The sequence below is a fragment of the Anabrus simplex genome, chromosome 3 (assembly GCF_040414725.1).
Source record: "Anabrus simplex isolate iqAnaSimp1 chromosome 3, ASM4041472v1, whole genome shotgun sequence".
NCBI lineage: Eukaryota > Metazoa > Arthropoda > Insecta > Orthoptera > Tettigoniidae > Anabrus > Anabrus simplex.
The window spans coordinates 44263345-44285705 of record NC_090267.1 but is presented as its reverse complement, the minus strand read 5'-3'; the positions used below and the strand labels follow the sequence as shown (position 1 = coordinate 44285705).

At 39.9% G+C, this 22361-nt stretch overlaps 1 protein-coding gene across 1 annotated transcript in view; it reads right to left on the bottom strand.

The window, feature by feature from the left end:
- Nucleotides 1–1737: 1737 nt before the first annotated feature.
- The window catches only part of LOC136865956 (uncharacterized), a 55597-nt gene continuing 34973 nt past the window's right edge, over nucleotides 1738–22361 (bottom strand). Inside the window, exons 2-3 of the mRNA XM_067142520.2 lie at nucleotides 13796–14101; nucleotides 1738–2247 (exon numbers count right to left, since the gene is read on the bottom strand). Of these exons, the coding sequence (XP_066998621.2) occupies nucleotides 1918–2247; nucleotides 13796–14101 (636 nt within the window). The 3' untranslated portion in view covers nucleotides 1738–1917. The remainder of the gene's footprint in view (nucleotides 2248–13795; nucleotides 14102–22361) is intronic.

Sequence of the window (22361 nt, the reverse complement as noted above, 5' to 3'; positions counted from 1 at the left end):
TCAACAGCTCTGCCATCAGCTGTCGTATATGGCCTGGGCATTACTGAAGAGGCGTACTACGGTTGCTTTCCTCACCAAGCCAGACTTTGCAGTTACATATTCGTCTGCGAAGCCCACAGAAATGCATGCACCAACCGACCCTATGAGCAACATTTTCACACCATTCATAGCAGGGACTGGCTGTTCAAGGAATGGCAGTACTAACATCGCGCATACCTCGGTCAGTGGTGGTGGTGGTGATTATTGTTTTAAGAGGAAGTACAACTGGGCAACCATCCTCTATCATACCTCGGTCACTATCATATTGTCAAAGCAAAGGATGAGACAGAGACAGATCAATGAAAGTAACAAAATTGCCCTAGCCTATCCAGTAGACATAGTGCACTGTAAACACTAGGTAGTTTGCCTCTGTGGTGTAGTGGTTTGTGTGATTAGCTGCCACCCCCGGAGGCCCGGGTTCGATTCTCGGCTCTGCTACGAAATTTGAAAAGTGGTACGAGGGCTGGAACGGGGTCCACTCAGCCTTGGGAGGTCAAATGAGTAGAGGTGGGTCCGATTTCCACCTCAGCCATCCTGGAAGTGGTTTTCCGTGATTTCCCACTTCTTCTCCAGGCAAATGCCGGGATGCTACCTAACTTAAGGCCACGGCCGCTTCCTTCCCTCTTCCTGGTCTATCCTTTCAAATCTTCCCATCCTACACAAAGGCCCCTGTTCAGCATAGCAGGTGAGGCCGCCTGGCGAGGTAGTGCGTGTTAGGTATTTATTATAAATAATCAAGATTAATGTTTCTTTTAATATTACCTTGATTTTTGGTAGATTGGTGTATTATTCTGCTGCACGATTTATGTCCCCATCCAACGGAAGAATTATCATTAACACCGTCATATGCTCCTACTCCGTGTAAGAACTGTGGAGAGGTTTGGAGTACTATTCCAGGCTCTTGGCATACAATCTAGTGATTAGAAATTGCATACCTCCACCTCTCCTACCCTGCCGGCCAACGTTTTGATGGTGAAAATATTTCGATCATCGGGACTCGAACCCAGTAACCCGGGGTGTCAGATCATATAGACTTCACGCCTTAACGATCATAGCTACAAGGCGAACATTTTTCTGGTCTTCTTCTCCTTCTGCCACTCTTACTACACCTGTGGGGTCACGGGTGTGAACTGTGTCGCACATGTTGATTTTGCCCATTTTTACGGCATGATGCCCTTTCTGATGCCTACCCTATACAAAAGATGTAATCACTATTGAATGTTTCTGTAGTGGTTGGTTGTGTGGTGTGTTGTATGAAAATGAAGAAGAAAGTGTTGGGACAAACACAAACACCCAATCGCCGAGCGAGAAGAATTTACCAGACGCCATTAAAATCCCTGGCCCGGCCTGGAATCGAACCCAGGACACCCCGAATTGAAGGTCTCAACGCTGAACATTCAGCCAAGGAGTCGTATTTCGAGAAATGATTTTTTTTTTGCTATTTTGCTTTACGTCGCACCGACACAGATAGGTCTTATGGCGACGATGGGACAGGAAAGGCCTAGGAATGGGAAGGAAGCGGCCGTGGCCTTGATTAAGGTAAAACCCCAGCATTTTCCTGGTGTAAAAATGGGAAACCACAGAAAACCATCCTCAGGGCTGCCGACAGTGGGGTTCAAACCCACGGTCTCCTGGATGCAAGCTCACAGCTGCGCACTCCTAACAGCACCGTGAAAATTTTTATATATCAAAAATTAATTATTCTATTTTCAAAGTTGTTCCAGTTTAGTTTATTTTATTAACTATTACATGCCGTTCAATCTTTTCATCTTGCTTCCTTCTGACAGAAACGGTTATACGAATTTAGTTTGAGGATAAGGGAGTGAGAAGGATATTTAAAATATCTTTATTGAAAGTAGTTTCATCAATCACTAATATTTAGCGGAAGATACGCATCTGTTTCTCCGCACAAGAAGATATGTCGTCCATTGCTGATGAGACCTCAGAGCGCGCATTAGTTAATTCTTTGTCAACACATTTGTTGGTACTCGGGAGAAATGACAGCACGAACTTGATCGCTCGCACAGAGATTCTCGCAAGTCTGCGAGCTAGGCGTAAACTATGAATGGACACTTTCAGTATTTTTCTAGTAGCACACAGTGGTCTCCATTTGCATTCTTGAAGGCCTTCTAGTGCACTGTGTAGTATTTCAGAGGCATCATGGAGTAGAGCTTTGAACGTCCCTGACACATTCCTAGCTGACAAAACCTGCAAATATAAAAAAAACGCCATTAGTTTATTAAAAGTAGAACCCTTTCTGTCAAAAACCTGTAATTCTTGAATGCAATTCATATCATAACAGTGTGAAATATGTCAGGTGACCTTCCAGCCCAGTATTGTCAACGGTCAACGTACAAGTGCCCAGCATGCACTAATGGTGAATGGGATGCTTAACTTCTGATTTATAAAGGAGCACTACAACATGTTATATTTCGGATGTGGAACAAATGACAGTCATTTGTAACACGGTGTATTTGTAAATAGGCAAAATATTTAGAAAAATAAAGTTTAGTAATTCGTTAATTTATACACATAAAGATACTACTATTATACCAAAGCGTTGCTTGTATTTGCATTGAACGACCCATTAGCTGTTAATTGTAACTCTGTTCGCCGAAATCGTGTACAGAAGGCAGGTATATATCACTCATCCCAGCTTTTATTAGTTTTTATTAGTTTAAACAATACGAAATCATCGATTAACTAAATGATGTCAAAGTGTTCTGAGTTATATGAAGCAGCTTTTATGATTTTGTTTGATTTTGTGTAATTCAAAGTGTTAATGAAGTATCTGCCTTGGATCGTATATGAAAGTGACTTGTGCTATACTGACCAGGCATTATTTTCTGATGTGAAGCGGTGTAACTCAAATCTGTACATTGTTAGCGGGTAAGACTTATTTCTCTTTATCAACGGCAGGTGTGTTAATTCACTACGAAAAAAGAATTTGCAAGATAATAATCCCACGTCCACAATAACTACACACAAGACAAACTGACTTACCTAATTGAAACCACTTTTATTAACAATATTCAAAATACAAATAAGTTCAGTTGTTTTTAGCGAGGACTGCTTTGTATTCCTGAATAATCTGGAAGTGAGCAGATAGAGAGCAGTGATCTTAGTAGCTTATTGCAAAAATTTAAAAAACTGGGAAAAGACTTACCTGGTTTTCCCCCGGGATGACTGACATGTGGAAACTCCTACGCATACCAATGTGTATTCGCCGTTGCTGAATATACCAGCCAATATCGATATGTTTATAGCATCTCTAGTGCTACTGTACCAAATATCAGCCTACTACTGAGCTTTCGAAACCGAGGCTTACTAACACAAGAGAGCGCATTAGACGGGTAGCGCTGAGGAACATGCAATGACCGGCCGTCCGGTTGCCATCTTCTCGTATTCTGGCGTAACCCTCCTGCAGGCAGTAATACCCCTGGGAATTCAGTTATTAGACATCCCATTCATCACTGGTGGATATGGGACACTTATAAATAGAAAGTACGGTATTTCCTACAAAAGGATAGTGTTAGAAAAATGTCGTAAACTTTCGGCTTGGATGACTTGGAAACAAGTAGACGAAAATCTCCTCTAAGGAGAGTGATCCGAGCTGTCAGTGGAGAGATGTCTTGGAATGATATCAGAAGACAAATAAGCTTCAGTGAGGCTTTAGAGATTGGTAAACACCATTAAAAGAAGATAAGGTTGCAATTCAAGAGCACAAGTTGGGGAAAGTAGTCGTTTATAGGAAGTGGATTTAGGGAATACAATAATTTACTAAGGGAGATATCGGATATATTTTCAACAGTTTTGAACATTTCTATATGAAAATGAAAACCCACTGCCTGTTTCCAGTCATCTGACAGGGTCAGGAATGGAATAAATGATGCGGCGAAGATAGGAATTGTGCCGGCTGCCGAGGCCGGTCGCACTCCTCTTGGGCAATGATTAATGACTGGCAGATGAAATTACAGGGTTATTTACAATTATATCCCTATTTTTATTTCACTATTATTCTGTCTTTAACAATGTTACATAGTTGCATTCGATTCTATTAAGTACTATGGTCCTTGCCATTTCATATTCCAACGCAGGCATCAGCATTAGCAGCACACCGTTGCAGTCGGGGCCCAATTTTCCTGACAGACCTTTGTAACATGCTACAACCTTGTGTTTATCCCGTTGTTTCAACCTGGGACGAAGTGGACAATGTGCACTTTATGCATGATGGGGCACCTCCCCATTTTGCATTGACTTCGCGAGAATGACATGACAATGCTCTTCCGGGCATCGTTATTGAACTTCGCGGAAATATTGAGTGACCATCGAGAAGTCCAGACTTGACCCCATTCGAAATTTTCCCTTGGGGGTATTTCAAAGGGAAGGTGTATGCCAGAAAACCGCGTCAATAGGGAAGAGTGTGCGCGGGTACCAAACGACATGTTGCAACGGTCTGTCAGGAACGTTGGGCGCGGACTGCAACGGTGTGCTGCCAATGCTGGTGCCTGCGTTGAAATATGAAATGGCTAAGAAAATAGTACTAAATTAAATTGAAAGCAAGGATGTAACATTATTAATGACAGAATAATAGTGAAATAAATATAGGGATACAATATGTGGATCATCTCGTATATTGGAGAGTGCTGCTGGAATAAAGGATGACAGGGAAAACTGGAGTACCCGGAGAACAATCTCTCCTACATACACTTTGTCGAGCATAAATCTCAGATGGAGTGACCGGAATTTGAACCTCAGCACCCAGCGGTGAGACCCCGATGCGCTGCCGCCAGAGCCACGGAAGCTCCCATTTCAAAAAATAATCTAAGAAAATACTAGATAAGCAAACGATAGGTAATATGTAACGTGGGTGATAGCTCCAAATTCAAATCAATGGTGATTGATTGATTGATTGATTGATTGATTGATTGATTGATTGATTGATTGATTGATTGATTGATTGATTGATTGATTGATTGATTGATTGATTGATTGATTGATTGATTGATTGATTGATTGATTGGTTGAGAAACCAATGTCCCCAGGTTTTAATTGAATAGAAGTAAGATAGTGAGGTACGTGTTTTAAAAATATATTTTGAACATATGTATGAGGGCTGTAAATAAAGTTTGGACAACGTAGTCCAGACACTCGCAGAATATCGGGCATGCGCAAATAGGTTATGCGACGGTCATGTGCGCTGTTGTAGATGTCTACTCTGCATTTGACGGGATCCAGTTAGGAGTGTTGTTGTGCTGTGTGGCGTTGAAGTAAAGAGTGTCGATATCACCGCTCTAAAGCAGGTTTTCGAAAGATGATCATAGTTTGTGGATTAAAATCGAGTTTTGCCCAGTGTAAAAATGCATCTGAATATCATCGAGGATTTCATGAAGCCTGTGACGGGAATGCATTACCGTATAGGATGGTTGAACGACGGGTCAAGGCGTTTCGTGAGGGTGGGAATGAGAGTGCGAATTTGCAACGTACAGGTCGGGTGTCCATTCCTCAAGATCAGATTGACATCGTGAGTGGTCTCGTTTCTGTAGACCATCGATGGAATATCCGGGAATTATCCCTAGAGGTTGGTCCCAGTCATCAAACGGTGTGGCACGTACAGACGAAATGTCTTAATGTGGGGAAAATATTGCGTCCCCTTGGGTTCAACATTAACTCACTGACGTGCAGAAATAGCATTGTTTGCACTGGCTGGCATCCACCTGGAAAGATACCACAACTTAAGAGAACCATTTCTCACATCTACCGCCTCAAGGGCAATGTCGGGGATACAACTGGGGAAAAGGGCCAGTACCTCTCCCAGGCAGCCTCACCTGCTATGCCGAACAGGAGCCTTGTGCGGAATGGGAAGTTTGAAAGTGATACGCAAGGAAGAGGAAAGTAAGCGACCGTGGCTTTAAGTTAGGTACCATCCCCACATTTGCCTGGAGAAGAAGTGGGAAACCACTGTAAATCACTTCGAGGAAGGCTGAGGTGGGAATCGAAACCCTCTCTATGCAGTATAGCTCCCGAGGCTGAGTGAAACGCGTTCTAGTCCTCGTGCCACTTTTCAAATTTCGTGGCAGAGTCGTGAATTGAACCCGGACCTTCCGGGGTGGCGGCTAATTACAATATACCACAGAGGCGGACATTATATTGTTTAAAGTTTGTTTGGGCCACCTGAGGACCACGGTACTTGTGCTTTAGCTGTGTTGTTCTGTGTTGTTGTAGCTGCTCCTGGTGTTCTGGCTGCTACTTTCTTCTTATACCTCGACCATTCCCTTTGGTCCAGTAATCCTTCATTCTTTGGCCGAACTCCATTTTGCGTTGTTCGGAACATGTCCTGGTCTCATTGTTCTTAGATTCTGTGAGAGAGGTTTGGAAGGGTCTGGTTTTGATAGCTGAACGGTAGTTGTTCCTGTTAATTATGATGTCATTTATAATATTATATTCTGCCAGATTCTGCTCTACCTACTGGATCCACAGCGATCCAGTGGCTTTACACTTGCTGGCCACTTTAAAGAACTTATAGGACGTGTGTAGGAATCCAACCGGTACAGGTGTCCGTAGAAAGCCAGTCTTTTTCTTCCGATGGCATCTGTGACGGTTTCTTGGTGTCGATAGAGTTCACGGTTTGGTTTGTACCTTCGCCTTCCGTCTAATGGATTCTTGGTCCTACTATCTTTGTCAGGAACTTCCTTTCTTTTACTTCGAGGGCTCTTAGTGGGGGTATTCTTAGTTACAGTTAGAAGTTGCTTAGAAGCCTCTTGTACATCGTTTCCTAGTAAGGTCTCGTCATCAACAAAGGCCAGGCATGGGATCCTTTGGTTCTATGATTTGACCCCATTCTTTTCCGGGACAAAGTCTTAAATAATGAGCATGAGATCCCATTTCCCTGCCTCACCGCTGTCTTGATTGGGAGGATCTACAAGAGCTGTCCTCTAAACTTTACTTTGGAAGTTGTGTTTCGCAGGGTGGCTTGCACTAATCTATTTACTTTCTCGTTGAGTCCTAGTTTCCTAAAATTTTTGAAGAGAGTTGTTCTATACACGAAGTCGTATGCTTTCTCGAAGTCAATGAAGGTAACTGCCCACTGTCTGGCTCGCCTTTTGCCATACTGGAGAATGATCTTGAGATTTTTTATCTGATCAGTACAGGATCTCGAAGCTCTGAATCACGCTTGGTAATCTAACTCGTTGTCCAACTGCCGCGTTAAATGCCGTTCTAGGATCTTGGAATAGATGTTATCTGTGACTGCAAGGAATGACATTCCTCTGTAGTTGCCGGGGTATGTTTTGTTCCTTTTCTTATGGATCGGGTAGATAACGGCTGAGGTACACTCATCTGGAAGACTCTCACTAGCCCATATATCAAGGAACACTTAGTGTATGTGCCTGAAGGTGTGTTCTCTGGCTTGTTTGAACGTTGCTGCCACTATTCTGTCTTCCCCAGACGCTTTTTTGCTCTTGAGGAGTGTTATAATTTCTTTTACTTCCTCGTATTTTGTAGGAGGAATGTGTTCGGTATTAGGATTAGTGGGTTCTCTAACTGGGAGTCGTTGGACAGGTTCTTCAGCATTTAGGAGTGTTTGGAAATAGTCAGCTAGGGTCTTAGTGCATTCACTGTCGTTGAGGCACAGTGATCCGTCTGCTCTCTGGAGATGTAAGGTAGGGGGAACGAATTGGTTCGTCTCTTGCTTGTGGCCCTTGTATAGATCTCTGTATTTGTTTCTTCCGAAGTATTGCTCTGCTTGCTTGATCAGCATTGTGCTTCCTCTTTACCCCTCTTATGATACTGAAAGTGTGCCTTCCTTTGTGTAACCAAAGCTTGTAGGTTGGCTTCTATCTTATGTTGGCTCCATTTGACCCATGCTAATCTTCTGCCCTCTATAGCCTCATCGCATTCGCTGGACCTCCATGGATGTTTACCTCCCTTAACCTAGAGCGGATCGTCTCCTGAGCCGCTGCTATTTCGGCATCCCTAAGTGGGTCGCACTTTTCAATGATGTTACTCCTGCTGTTATTATGGTTCAGCTTGTTTTGGTAGCTTGTGCTGCCATTTTCAAGTTCGGTGATATCAAATATAGGGATCTGCTTATTTGTCACTAGCTTGCCATTGGTATCGTTTATTGGCTTCAGGATCGTTTTCATCAGGTCAGTGTCGGTGTTGGCTCGTCTCAGCACATTGACATAAGACCTATCTGTGTCGGTGCGACGTAAAGCAAATAGCAAAAAAAAAAAAAAAAAAATAGAACAATGTTTCAAATTAAAAAAAGAAAGGGTTCATTATGATCCTGATAATTCTTTTTAATTTCGTGTGGCTATTTCTAGCCGAGTGCAGCCCTTGTAAGGCAGACCCTCCGATGAGGGTGGGCGGCATCTGCCATGTGTAGGTAACTGCGTGTAATTGTGGTGGAGTATAGTGTTATGTGTGGTGTGTGAGTTGCAGGGATGTTGGGGACATCACAAACACCCAGCCCCCGGGCCATTGGAAGTAACCAATGAAGGTTAAAATCGCCGACCCGGCCGGGAATCGAACCCGGGACCCTCTGAACCGAAGGCCAGTATGCTGACCGTTCAGCCAACGAGTCGGACATTCTGATAATGATGAAAAATGACGAAATATACCAGGCGAATGCATAATAGAATTTCAGATAATTAACTTGGATTATGTTGAGCATTGTTCAAACTTAAGACTGAGTACAAACATTCAAAAAGAGTCTATTTCATGACTTCACGTGTACGTAATATTAAGTATGAATCACTGAAGCTACTCCCAAATTTACTGGGCAAACAACATTACAATACTCAAATACAACAAATCTGAGTGACACCTAATCTAACATTAACCGTTTTTCCACATGAATAACCTTAAATATTATAACATAAACAAAACCAATCTTCAGATACCTTGGTTCAAATCGAACTTCCACCCGTATATACACAAACCCGTCGTATCGTTGGTAGAGACCAATGTCGACGCTGAATGACATAACAAAATTAAACACATAAGCACTCTAGAGAGGTACAGAAATATATACACAGTACAGCGAAACATTAATCGCCAGTCCCAACATTTGTGAGACTGCCACTTGCACACCCAGAGCAAAACCCCGATCCTCGACGTTTGCAGAGGACCTGAAATCCATACTTAATAAATTTAATTGCAAAAAATAAAATTAAAAACGGAAACAGGGTCATTGATTTCTGACATTTTTATTTAAGTCGGCTGAAGAAATGAATCAATTAGTGCTCCGCGCAGGAACAAATACGAGAAACCTTTTACATGACTCAAATACGGACCACGTTTTCACGGTGTGGGGGTCGAAGGCACAAAAAGTCAAAGGCACACACACACTTAGAGGCAAGTCTCAGTTCAGTCACCCTCTCGGCCGTAGGCGTGGTGCACAGGACATGACTTAACGCTGACAAGAGAAGACCACATGTATCTTTCAAATATCACTTACAACCATCAATTCGCATCAAAAATAAACACCGTCAGTTCAACGAGGTGATTCATAATTCAGTTCACATTTCTCAATTCAAAAGCCTTTACACGTGTCCACCCACAATCTGACTTCGAAAATTCACACCGTGAGTCCTGACTTCAAATCCATTCTAACCTCGTCACCTGACGCATTCTTAGCAGCTTATTTCATCCATACACACTCTCTCACACAGCTGGTCCGATAGTAACACAGAAATCTACAGTAAATAACAAAACAACGGCTTATATTATTATTATTATTATTATTATTATTATTATTATTAGTAGTAGTAGTAGTAGTAGTATTCATATTTTAATATGACCTAATATCTACCTGGTGGGCCTACGTGACTTACATGGTCAGTAATTCCTTACTTTACACTTTCTTCATGACGATAACAACTCACACGTTAATTATAAACAAGCACATTTGTAACTTCATACAAATCAGAGTGTAAATAGGGCCCTGCTTTATCGAAAACACACGTTATAGTCGTACGCAATTTTTAAAAAATGGGTCCTAGCTATATATTTCATTGGAGTTCGTCGCTTTGGCTCTCTGGGTGATTTCACAGCAACATTTCTTATTTCACGCAGGATAATTGGATGCCGTTATGCATCAGTAGACTAAGCGCCATTTGATGAAAATTGAGATTTTAGCGCCATCTTGTAGAGGAAGACTTGAACTATTTATAAAAAGAATCCCCACTGCATTACAAGAGGCCGTTAGTTGTTAGTAAACAGAAAACCTAAGCGACAAAGCCTGAATCAGTAAAAATGTAAATTGCATCAGTAGACTATGCGACTTTCCAGTTTGCATCATTAGACCAAGCGCCACATTCCTCACACTGCGCGCGGATGACAGCGAAGGAGCCCGCGTTTTCGATAGTGCTGACATTTTTACGTGGTGTGTAGTTTATCAAGTGACGAAGTTAAGCGATGTATAAAGTACTTCCAAAAGTAAGGAGTAGGACAGCGCTACTAATGCAGCTTGCTAAGATGGTTGCGTCTGCCAATCATTCTCTAGAATTTGATGGTGAATCTCAGGAAGTAAATCTAAATAAGTCAAGACAGGGACGACAACGGGAAAGTAGAGTTCCCTTTCCCCAGGCATTAATACCTCTGTGGCCAAAAGGAAACCCTATTTCTGAATCCAAAGTAAGAGACTTTGGTTCGCTGATGCACTTTAATACCTGCAGATGCCAAACAATTTTACCAGAATCTTCAAGCAAATTCTGACATCGTAGATGACGTAGATGGATTTAATGGAGATCCTGATTTCGAGATTGAATGAACTGAGAGCAACAATCTTATTACCGTACAGTGATTTGTGTGTATTTATGGGAGAAAATATCTTTAATCACATTTTCTGTCTCAAGCAGAGCAAAACTTACCCATAGGCTTAAAAATATCACGTCAATATTGTACTCTCAGAATATAATAGGCCTATCGTGAAGGAAAATCCATTAAAAAAATGTATAGACGACAATGGCTCATGTCTTTCCATTTGCATTTGACTCAAATAAGTTGAAATTCCTAAAATCAGTAAGTCGTTATAGCGACGACTTCAGAGAATAGTTTCCCTTCTAGAATTTCTCCATCTAAAACTTGAATAATGTACCGGAGTTGTGGCGCGGATCGTGGTGGATCAAGCAATTAGCGGGCCTTTTCAGACAGTGGGAGATTCAGTTTTTAATCATGGGTGCCGCCACGTTATATTTATTGACGTTTTACTCAGTAGATATTCAACAGTTAGTGTTATTGTATTAGCATCGTGATACATTATTCGCACTTGAGGAAAACCTTAAATTGCATCAGTAGACCAAGCGCCATTTCTTGAAGAAAATCTATGTAGTGCGAGTATAAAAATGTTGAAATTTGGTGAGAAGGTACAATCTATTATCCTACAACACAAGTAATACCATATTTAGTAAAATTATGTTCGCCCGAATTTACACATAGAACCAAATTTAAACGCGATTATCTCGCAACCAACTTTTGGCGCTTGGTCTAGTGATGCATAACGGCATCCAATTTACACTAATATAACTTGGCATTCATGACAGGTCAGTCGGCTGAGTACCAGCCCCTCTTACACATGCAATCCCAAGAACAAATGATACTCAACATTATATTCAAATAAACTACACAGAAACGGCACCCCAAGGGATACTAGCAGTAATCCCCAAATAAAATGAAAAAGGAATACCTTCTCACAAACAAATGTCCCCATATCTACAAATAAAGTCACTCAGACTTAGGAATACCTTCTCACAAACAAATGTCCCCATATCTACAAATAATGTCACTCAGACTTAGTAATACCTTCTCACAAACAAATGTCCCCATATCTACAAATAAAGTCACTCAGACCTAGGAATACCTTCTCACAAACAAATGTCCCCATATCTACAAATAAAGTCACTCAGACTTAGGAATACCTTCTCACAAACAAATGTCCCTATATCTACAAATAAAGTCACTCAGACTTGTTACTAAAGTAAACTCTGTGCCCTGACTTTGCACATTTACAATTTAACTAAGAATCCCTATCAATTAACAGATAAAGCATTATAAAATTAATTATCCGCACCCCTCATGTCATGCATAATAGAATTTTATTACTCAGCCTTATTGTCACTCGATGGCACCTCGGTTAGTTACGGGGCGTTCATCCTGGGTTTAGTGTTGACTCATATCCACGTTGGTAGCTGTTGATTCGATTTGCTGGCTGCGGCTTCTACACCAAAACTCCATAGTCCTGGGCACTAGAATTCTCCAGTATCTATGGCGCAGATACACACAGAGTTAATACCCGTTGCGTTCGTCTGCGTCACCGCGCACTAATTGACCCGAACATTGATTCAATATCCCGGAATCAAATAGGTTAATACATGTTTTTTAGTCGTACCATACAGCTTATTGATAGCACGACTCTGAATTAACCCCTGTATGACTACTCATTATAGTGATGCTTCTCTCCCTTCTTTGTCTCGAGTGACCGAAGTAATAATAATAAATCTAAGAGTTCAACTTATTGTTAAAATATCGTTAACATAATTACACCGCGCACTTAATTGTATCCCTCTTATCAGTTCATACACCACTAGAATTCAGTCGTTTTGACTATTTTATGCATTGCCAGTGTTCACACAAAGTGACCTAGAGCCATATACCGATACACATTTGTCCCTCGCGAGATAAAAGCACCGACTGCTCTGGAGTGACGCTTCCAAAGCCTTATATTAGCCGAGAAGTTTCCCCCTCTCAAATTGTATATACATCCTATTCTCGCTGTATTTGAGGCACAATAGTGCGATAATCAGGTGACCAGTGATCTTATAATCTGATCGAAATCTGATCGCAGAATCCCCTGTAGTGAATAAATAACTGTCTTCAAATTTCGGCTTGCTCACGAGAGTCCCCCTGTCAAGTGGGCGTCAAGACATTTAACGCTTGGCCTCTGTAACGTTGCACTCTTATGTAATCACATATTCCTTCTTTGAACGGAACATTACCACCATAGAGGACATCACATACTATCAATAAATTCACAAACCACGAACAGCTCTTTTGAATCCTTGTACAATTGAGTGTTATTAAAATCGTTAATTTGTTTATTGAAGACAACAAAGTTGGTCACGCTGTTTTAAGGATGGTTCCCAGATTACGGTGTTTAAAAGTGTACCTCCCCCACTCACCAAATATATGTGGTGGAGATAACTTTTCTCTCCTTTACCTCCAGGGATTCACTAGCTGTGCTTTAGGGAAGTACATTCTAGCCACGCCCGTGGCATTCCAAGCTTCCAGTTCCCGCTAACTCGCTACCAGACAAAGAAATGCGCGTCTACTTGATCACCAGTCCTTGGTTCATGTCCCTGTCGGGTACAGTACTTCATGTAGGACAGAGGCTATCACACAAGTGTGTAGGATTTGGTCACCCGAACGTAGTGAGTTGTTAACTATCAAGGTTGTAAGCCTTGAATCCCCCACCACTAATCGGTTCACCGACCCAGATTTCCGCTGGGACAGGTTACCAAACCTACCACTGGGTTTCTCGGCTTAGCAGGGTCACATTTTTCAGGTTATGTGCTGAAGCTGGAGTGAAATAGACTATTTGTATTCTCTTGCTGAATCCAAGATATTCATGCTGCAGATGACTGGCAACAACGCAATTCACTTCCAGAGTCGTATCGATTCCTCCCAGGCCTATTATTATTATTATTATTATTATTATTATTATTATTATTATTATTATTATTATTATTATTCATACCTGGTCTTCCACACACCGGTGTGTCCCTTCCTGGAGGTCCGCCTTCAAGTCGTTTTGGATGCTCAGACAACTATTGATGTCGACGCCCAGCGCAGAGGCGTTAGCTTTCAGCTCCTCGGTGAGGCCGGTGAGCTTTCGAGTACTGGCTTCAATTTTATTTTCTATGATCTCTCTGATATTTTTGACATGTTGACGGATGTGGTTCCTGAATTCCATTGCTTTCGTACGAATATTCCGTATGATATTTCGTATTCTGGTCCTCACTGCCTCCCATTTTTCTCTCAATATTCCTGCAGGTGTGATTTCCTGATGGAGCAAAAATATTAAAATTTAATAAAAAATTTAAAACAGATCAACGTTAGCACAGAAATATACAGCAGAATGTTGATGAGGGAGTGGCATAGATAGATACGTATGGTTTATTTTTACTGGCAAAGTTATGGACACGTTCCGCTCCCTCACACTTAACCAGTGAATACAAAATAACATAAAATAAAAACATTAATATATTGATTAAACGAAGAAAGGGACTGAAACAATTTACTATGCTATTTTAATGTACATAAAATATTTATTATAATACACAATAAAATAGTACATTATGCAATAAGCCTATAACGGTAATAATTAAGACACTAATATGTTTATAAAATGGGCGGAGTGAGTTTTATAATTTCCATAGGAGTGTCTTAATTATCATTATATAAGAATTGCATACAACTATTTATGCTCGACGATAATTATAACTCTATTTTTTAAATATCCACGAATTTCCGTTGTGCTGTCGCTTGACAGTTGAGTTTACAGAACAGAGCCCTGAGCGCATGCGCTGAGTTATTGATTTTCCATGAGTGGAATAGAGACCTTGACAATGTCATGTTTTTAAAAGCTTTGATAGAAGGTTATCATAATCTAGCTTTGTTTCAAATAAAATTTGTTTATTGTACAGTTGGTGAAGTGAATTCGCCGGAATGTGCCGTGTGGTTGTGGAATATTGGAAGTAGAAGGTGCAGTGACGTTAATATGTGTGTCCGACATGTTTGATTTTCGAAACAAGTGCGAAGCTAGTGCGTTGAGTGCAGGTGCGATGCTGTCCTTACTTAATTGGTCAAACAGCTGTATTATAATGAACATCTGAACGCTGATTGGTGGAGAACCTGTATCATAATGAAACTTGAAATATAATGAACCCCATTATGATTCAGTTTTCTGGCATATAACATTTATATTTCCGCATCGTCGAGCATGAATTAACAGTTTACTTCCTGAGTACAATAATATAATACCTACGAATAAATTAACATATAACGAATTACAATAATAATAATAATAATAATAGTAATAATAATAATAATAATAATAATAATAATAATAATAATAATAATAATAATAATAATAATAATAATAATAATAATAATAATAATAATAATAATATAGATAAACCTACTAATATTTACTATTGAAAAATGAAAACCCACAGCCTGTTTCCAATCATTTGACCGGGTGAGGAATGGAGTGAATAATATAATATAATTTCGTGTGGCTATTTCTAGCCGAGTGCAGCCCTTGCAAGGCAGACCCTCCGATGAGGGTGGGCGGCATCTGCCATGTGTAGGTAACTGCGTGTTATTGTGGTGTAGGATAGTGTTGTGTGTGGTGTGTGTGTTGCAGGGATGTTGGGGACAGCACAAACACCCAGCCCCCGAGCCATTGGAATTAACCAATGAAGGTTAAAATCCCCGACCCGGCCGGGAATCGAACCCGGGACCCTCTGAACCGAAGGCCAGTACGCTGACCATTCAGCCAACGAGTCGGACAATGGAGTGAATGGAGGATGGGAATTGTATCAGCTACCGAAGCCTACCGCACTCCTCTGGGGAAATGATTGATGAATGATTAACGAAATTAAATGATATTGGAGAATGTTGCTGAAATGAAAGGTGGCAGGGAAAACCGCAGTACCTGTCTCGCCTCCGCTTTGTCCAACACAAATCTCACATGGAGTGACCGGGATTTATACCACGGAATCCAGCTTTAAAAAACCGCATTTCATCTGTAGTTATATCAAATATTTTTTCATCTTCCATCAGAGCGTACAGTTTCGTGTGTTTTACAAATAATTCCAATACTTCATCATGGTCAAGTTAAAAAAAATCTTGTGGTGCGAAATCTTCTTTTAAAATATCTGGCCTAGTCCGTGTATGCTCAGGCTTAGGTGTGATGACAAATTTTTCCAGTTTCTTTGTACAGGATAAACTACTTTATGTTTTTCGAATGCTCGTGGACAAATTTAATTGGTTACCACTCCCTAGCTATCATTTGTATTACTTGTATATTCTACTTCGTCTTTTCTAGTCCGCAAAGTTTCCTCCTCACTACCATTATCAGATATTTTTCTCCTGATAGATTGTTAATTGTTGTCGATTCACCTTCTTTATCACCACTGTCTTCATCACTAAGCTCATGATTTGCTGGTGTACTAATGTAAATAGTTGCATCTAGAAACTCTTCTTCAGATTCAAGAAGAGAAGCTATTTCATAAAGAGTCAATCTGAAAAATAAACATATTCACTAGAGTCCCGTTAATCCGAACCCCGCTAATCCGAAAGTCTGGTTAATCCGAACTGAAATATTCATTTTTTTTTAAATTATCCTCATTGAAATGAAAGAACAAATCATAGAACGAAGATTTACTTGCATTTTATTATTCATATTTTACTAGAATAACTTAATATAAACATAATTACACACCATAAACCATCAATCACTGGTCGTTTATCTTCATAAAGTCTGTTAGTTTCTTTTGCCGTAGTGATTGGAACCTACTCGAAGATGCAGTGTTAAACCAACGTCTCATAAATATCACATCAGTGGGCGTAGCAGCGGAATGTTGGTCGACGTAGCGTACGACAAGTTCTAAGGTGGCCGCGGCATCTGAATGTGACACTAGTTGTTCATTGTGGTCTTCTTCGTCGTCACTCTGTTCCTCATCAACTCCAGATTCTTTCTCCACCATAGCTACAATTTCTTGGTCTGTTTGTAATTGATGACAGTCGGCTTCCATCCAAACCCTAATGTAATTTTTATTATCGTTTTCTCCTCTACGGGTTCTTAACTACCCTACTGTAATTTTATACAGTCTTTTATTAATATAAATGCTAAAGAACGGACATTTCAAATTGCAGCATGTACTATAATGTATTGTAGAAACTATTTTACTCAGACGGTTGAGGTGTTGGCCTTCTGACCCCAACTTGATTGCTTGCTTGATGGTGATGCTTGTTGTTTAAAGGGGCCTAACATCTAGGTCATCGGCCCTGACCCCAACTTGGCAAGTTCGATCCTGACTCAGTCCGGTGGTATTAGAAGGGGCTCAAACACATCAGCCTCGTGTAAGTAGATTTACTCACACGTAAAAAGAACTCCCGCGGGAGAAAATCCCGGCATCTAATCGTCTCCGGAAACCGTAAAAGTAGTTAGTGGGACGTAAAAAAATTACATAGTTATTAGAAAATATTTCCGGTTAATCCGAAAATTTCGTAATCCGAACAGGCTCCGCTCCCAATTAGTTCGTATTAACGAGACTCTACTGTAATTGTTTACCTGAAAAAAGGAAATCTAAATCTCTTCTTTACGTATAGTTTAATGTACTCACTCGTGTAATTATGACTTACGAAATCATAGAAAGCCAAATATTAAATATATCTATTCTATGATGAACTGGAACAAACAGTTATCACATGTGTGACAAAATAATTATTCCCACCCACTCATGCCGACTGCTCCAAAATTTGGGCGGTCACTTTCTTCACCATTTTTCTATTTCACACTATACCAGCAGAATACATGAAAGAAAGATATGTTATCCTAGAGGTATGGAGATAATAATTTCAATGAAAGCAGGCAGGATATTGGTAAACATAAGAAGAAATATCTTACCTACTTCGAGCAGCCATGTTGTAGACAAATGGTTGGCATTTGTTTGTTCCTTGCAAATCCCCTGTAGCTGGCAGGACAGTGGAAACAGTTGAAAGTTACTCATTGACACCAACATAATTCTTAACGGCCAAATTTTCCCCGAAGAAGGGAGAAATGAGGAAACAAAAGTGAAAAACACGTGACTCCCCATAAATGGGGTAGTGGGAAGATATGGGTTAATTTGCTCGATTGCCGTCTGAATGTCTGTTGGTTTTGCATGGATATACAATTGTACCTCAAACGTGGCGTTTACAATGTTTCAACTGTTTAACTAGGTCATTAATATAGACAGAAAATACCAAAGGAGGTAGGGTTCACCCTATTGGGACATCTATTTTCACATATCAAATCAAAATCAAATCAAATTCTCTTTATTTGCAAATGAGGTGCCTACCTCGGTGGCAAATGGTACACTAAAATACATTATTGTCAAGCACTAAATATTAAATTAACAAGAGAACAAAATGTTCCTATAATACAATATTATACAATTTACGCTAACAATTTTTTCTATTAAACACACAGCTCATCCTTAGTAAATTTATATTGTTTACAAAATTCTTCTAATAATATCTCCTGTACTACTTACAAATATAGTCAACTGATATACTTTATGTGGAATTACTTCAAATGATACTGTACAACTGGTATAAGATTAAAATTTACATTGCATTTATTTACTTTTTTCTGTTTTCCTTTACCCATTCTGGAACCTAAGTAGCATAACGACCTGCTGCGTCTTAACCAGAGCCCCTTTTGCCACCACTTTTCAGAGTTCCTGAAGGGCCTTCACAGCTACCGTAGCGGTCCCAGGGCCCTCGAAGTCCCCACTGTACTTCACCCCTACAGGCAGTCCCCTACTTTGGCTGTCCAAACTCCTTAGACTAGGGGATGGAATTAATTTATTCACACACATTTTTTTATTTGCATTAACCTGCACTGGTCGAATGCCCTCTAACATTTCATTTATTTTCTCTGTTGCTGTTTATTCTCTTCTTGAATATCTGTACAGATTTTGGAAACGGATCAAACACTACCCCTGGTAAACTGTTCCACTCCTTTACACCCTTCCAAATGAATGAAAATTTACCCCAATCGCTTCTACTAAAATTTCTTCTAATTTTACATTTGTGGTCAGTCCTGCCGATATAATTATTTTCCAACTGAAGCCTCTCACGGATATCTCCCCATGCTGCTTCTCCAGTATAGGCTCTATATAACCCTATAAGTCTAGTTTTCTCCCTTCTCTTACTTAAAGTTTCCCACCCTAGTTCCTTTAACATTTCTGATACACTACTCTTTCTCCTGAAATCCCCTGTTACAAACCTTGCTGCTTTCCTCTGCACACTGTCTATTTCTTTTATTAGGTATTCTTGGTGAGGATCCCAAACACTATTTGCATATTCCAATAATGGACGAACCATACTTAGGTAACTTTTCTCTTTTAATTCTTTGTTGCATCCTTTAAGTAGCCTCATTATGACATGTAATGATCTGTATGCTTTCCCAACAATGTCATCAACATGACCCTTCCAGTGCAAATTACTTTCAAATTTTACACCTAAGTATTTGCACTTGCCATCTTTTGGGATAACTACCCCATCCAAAGTATATTCAAATTCAGTTTTAAAACTCCTGTTTGTAAATGTTGTAACAGTTGATTTGCCTCCATTAACCTTCATATTATTCTCTTCAACCCATTGTTGGATACTCTCAAGGTCCCTTTGTAATTCTGAACAATCCTCAATGGTATTTATTTCCCTATAAACAATTATGTCATCTGCATACAACCTTATTTTTGATGTTATATTATTCCCTAAATCATTTACGTATATTAAGAAAAGTAACGGACCGATTATACTACCCTGTGCAATTCCCTTCCAAACTTTCTCTTCCTGAGATACATTATTTCCTACTTTGACTTTCTGAACCCTTGAATTTAGAAATGTTTTCACCCAACGTGTAACCCTTACGTCCAGTCCTATTCCCTCCAATTTCTTTAATAATATTCCATGTTCCACTCTATCAAAGGCTTTGGAAAGATCTATGGCTATGCAATCTAACTGGCCTCCTGAATCCAATTGATCTGATATGTCCTGCTGAAATCCCACCAGTTGTGCCTCACAAGAAAATTTCTTTCTAAATCCATACTGGCTCCTCATGAACCAATTTTTATCATCACATATCCCTCTGATGTACTTTGATATTAAACTCTCCAGTATTTTACAAACTATACCGGTCAGGCTGATTGGTCTGTAGTTTTCTGGTTTCCTTTTATCACCCTTTCCTTTATAAATTGGTATTATTATAGATTCCTTCCATTCCTTTGGTATTACACTATTATTTATGACATAGTCAAAGAGAAATTTTAAATAAGGCACTATGTACCACCCCATTGTCTTTAATACCTCCCCAGTAATTTGATCACTTCCTGCTGCTTTTCCTTGCTGAAGCAGTTGGATTTCTCTGAAAATATCTTCATTTGTGAATGAGAAGCTTCTTGTTTCCCTCTGTGTCTCTCCCTCTCTATCTTCTGTTACGGTTTCCAAGTCCTGACAATCTTCTACTGAATCTCGGAATTCCCTACTAAAGAGGTTTGCTTTCTCAGTATCTGTTAAATAGTGTTCACCCGCTTCTCCCACCATTGTAGGAATTTGGATTCCTTTTCCTTTTTGATTCCTGATATATGAATACAGCTTTTTCCATTTCCCTTTGTGGTCATTATGCTCTTGAAGAATGCCATTCATATAATTCTCTTTTGCTTCCTTTTTCACTCTATTCAGTTCCCTCATTAGCTGTTTTCTAGTTTCTCTACTCTCCCTACCTTCTTTGATTTTCCTGTTTACTATTCTACATTTTCTTTTTAATTTTCTTATTTCCTTTGTATAATAAACAGGGTTTGAGGTCATTTTACCCTTCTTAACAGGTACAAATCTCTTCTCTCCTTCCCAAATGATTCCTTTGAATTTAGCCCAAAGTGTATCCACATTACTCCCTTCACTTATCCAACAACTGAATTGTGATTTAAGGTAAGTCCCAAATTCATCAACTTTAGTTTTTCTGTACAATTTCTTGTCTTGTGTGACCCTCTTATTAAGCCTTTTTGGTATCAGTCCTACATCCATTATTACAGCCTTATGGTCACCTATTCCTTCAATTACCTCAGTTTTATCAACAATTTCCCATGGTTTAATCAAGAATACATCTAGTAAGTTATTGCCATGAGGAAAAGGTACCTTGATTGACGACGCGTTGTTGACGTTCGTGTAAACGGGCTCTCATCCATATCAAAGTACTGTAGGAGAACCCTAGGCGATAAAGTTTAAATAGGATCAACTGATGGTCTATAGAGTTAAATGCTTTGTTGAAGTCCAATAATACTAGAATTATCAGTTTTTGCTAATCAAGACCCTGTCTTATATCGTCAATCACACGCAGTACATCTACTGTAATTGCGTCGGAAACTTGACTGGTGTGGGTCTAGTACGTTGTGGTAGTTGAGGTAGTTTGTGATTTGATAATGTACAATGTGTTCGAGTCCCTTGGCTACTATTGACAGTAGATTAATAGGTCTGTAGTCATTGTTTAGTCTAGGAGATTTTCTCTTCGGTAAAGGATGTACCAGGGCTATTTTCCATACAGTTGGAAATACACTGTTTTGAACGGAGAAGTTGTATATGAATGTCAATACTGGAATAATAGAGTCAATAATTATCTTTAGCACTACAATACATATACTGTACACCCCTATGGATCTAGTTTTAATTCTCAAGATGGCCGCTTTCACTTGCTGGGGTGAGACGTAACTAAAGTAAAATTTGTGTCTGCCTTCGGGTGGTGTGTTTTAATTTGAACTCAAATAATTTTCTTTTGCTTATTCGTTTAATTGCACATGGGAGGATACGAAGTGATCATTTAATTAATCAAGATAAATCTCCAAATTGTCTATCTTGTCTGACTTAGTTAGTCCATAAATTAGCGGTCTTTCGTCAGGTTTTGATAAGGTCATGGGCGTACCGTAGTCGAGCGTTTCTTACTGTCTGAGTCGTTTTATTGTGTAGTCGTTCGTAATAGATAAAGTTTTCCCCTGTCGGGTAATGTACATATTTCCTGTGAACTGTATCCAAATTAGCAATAATTATTCTAATATCATCATTTAGCCACGTGGAGAAACCTTTACAGACGCGTGCTGTTCGTAGAAGGGCGTGTCTGTCAAAAATATGTAGTATCATGTTATTGAAATTGGTGACCATGTCGTCAATATTACTTAGCAACATTTTTGTAACACTACTCTTTTTGTCTGAAATCACACAGAAAAGACCGAGCTGCTTTTCTTTGGATTTTTTCCTGTTCTTGAATCAAGTAATGCTGGTGAGGGTCCCATACACTGGAACCATATTCTAGTTGGGGTCTTATCAGAGACTTATATGCCCTATCCTTTACACCCTTACTGCAACCCCCAAACACCCTCAAATCCATGTGCAGAGATCTGTATCCTTTACTGTATCCTTTGATTACCTCAATGAAGATCATTCCTTAATAACACCTTTGTACTTACAGTGATCCCCATAAGGAACTTTCACCGCAT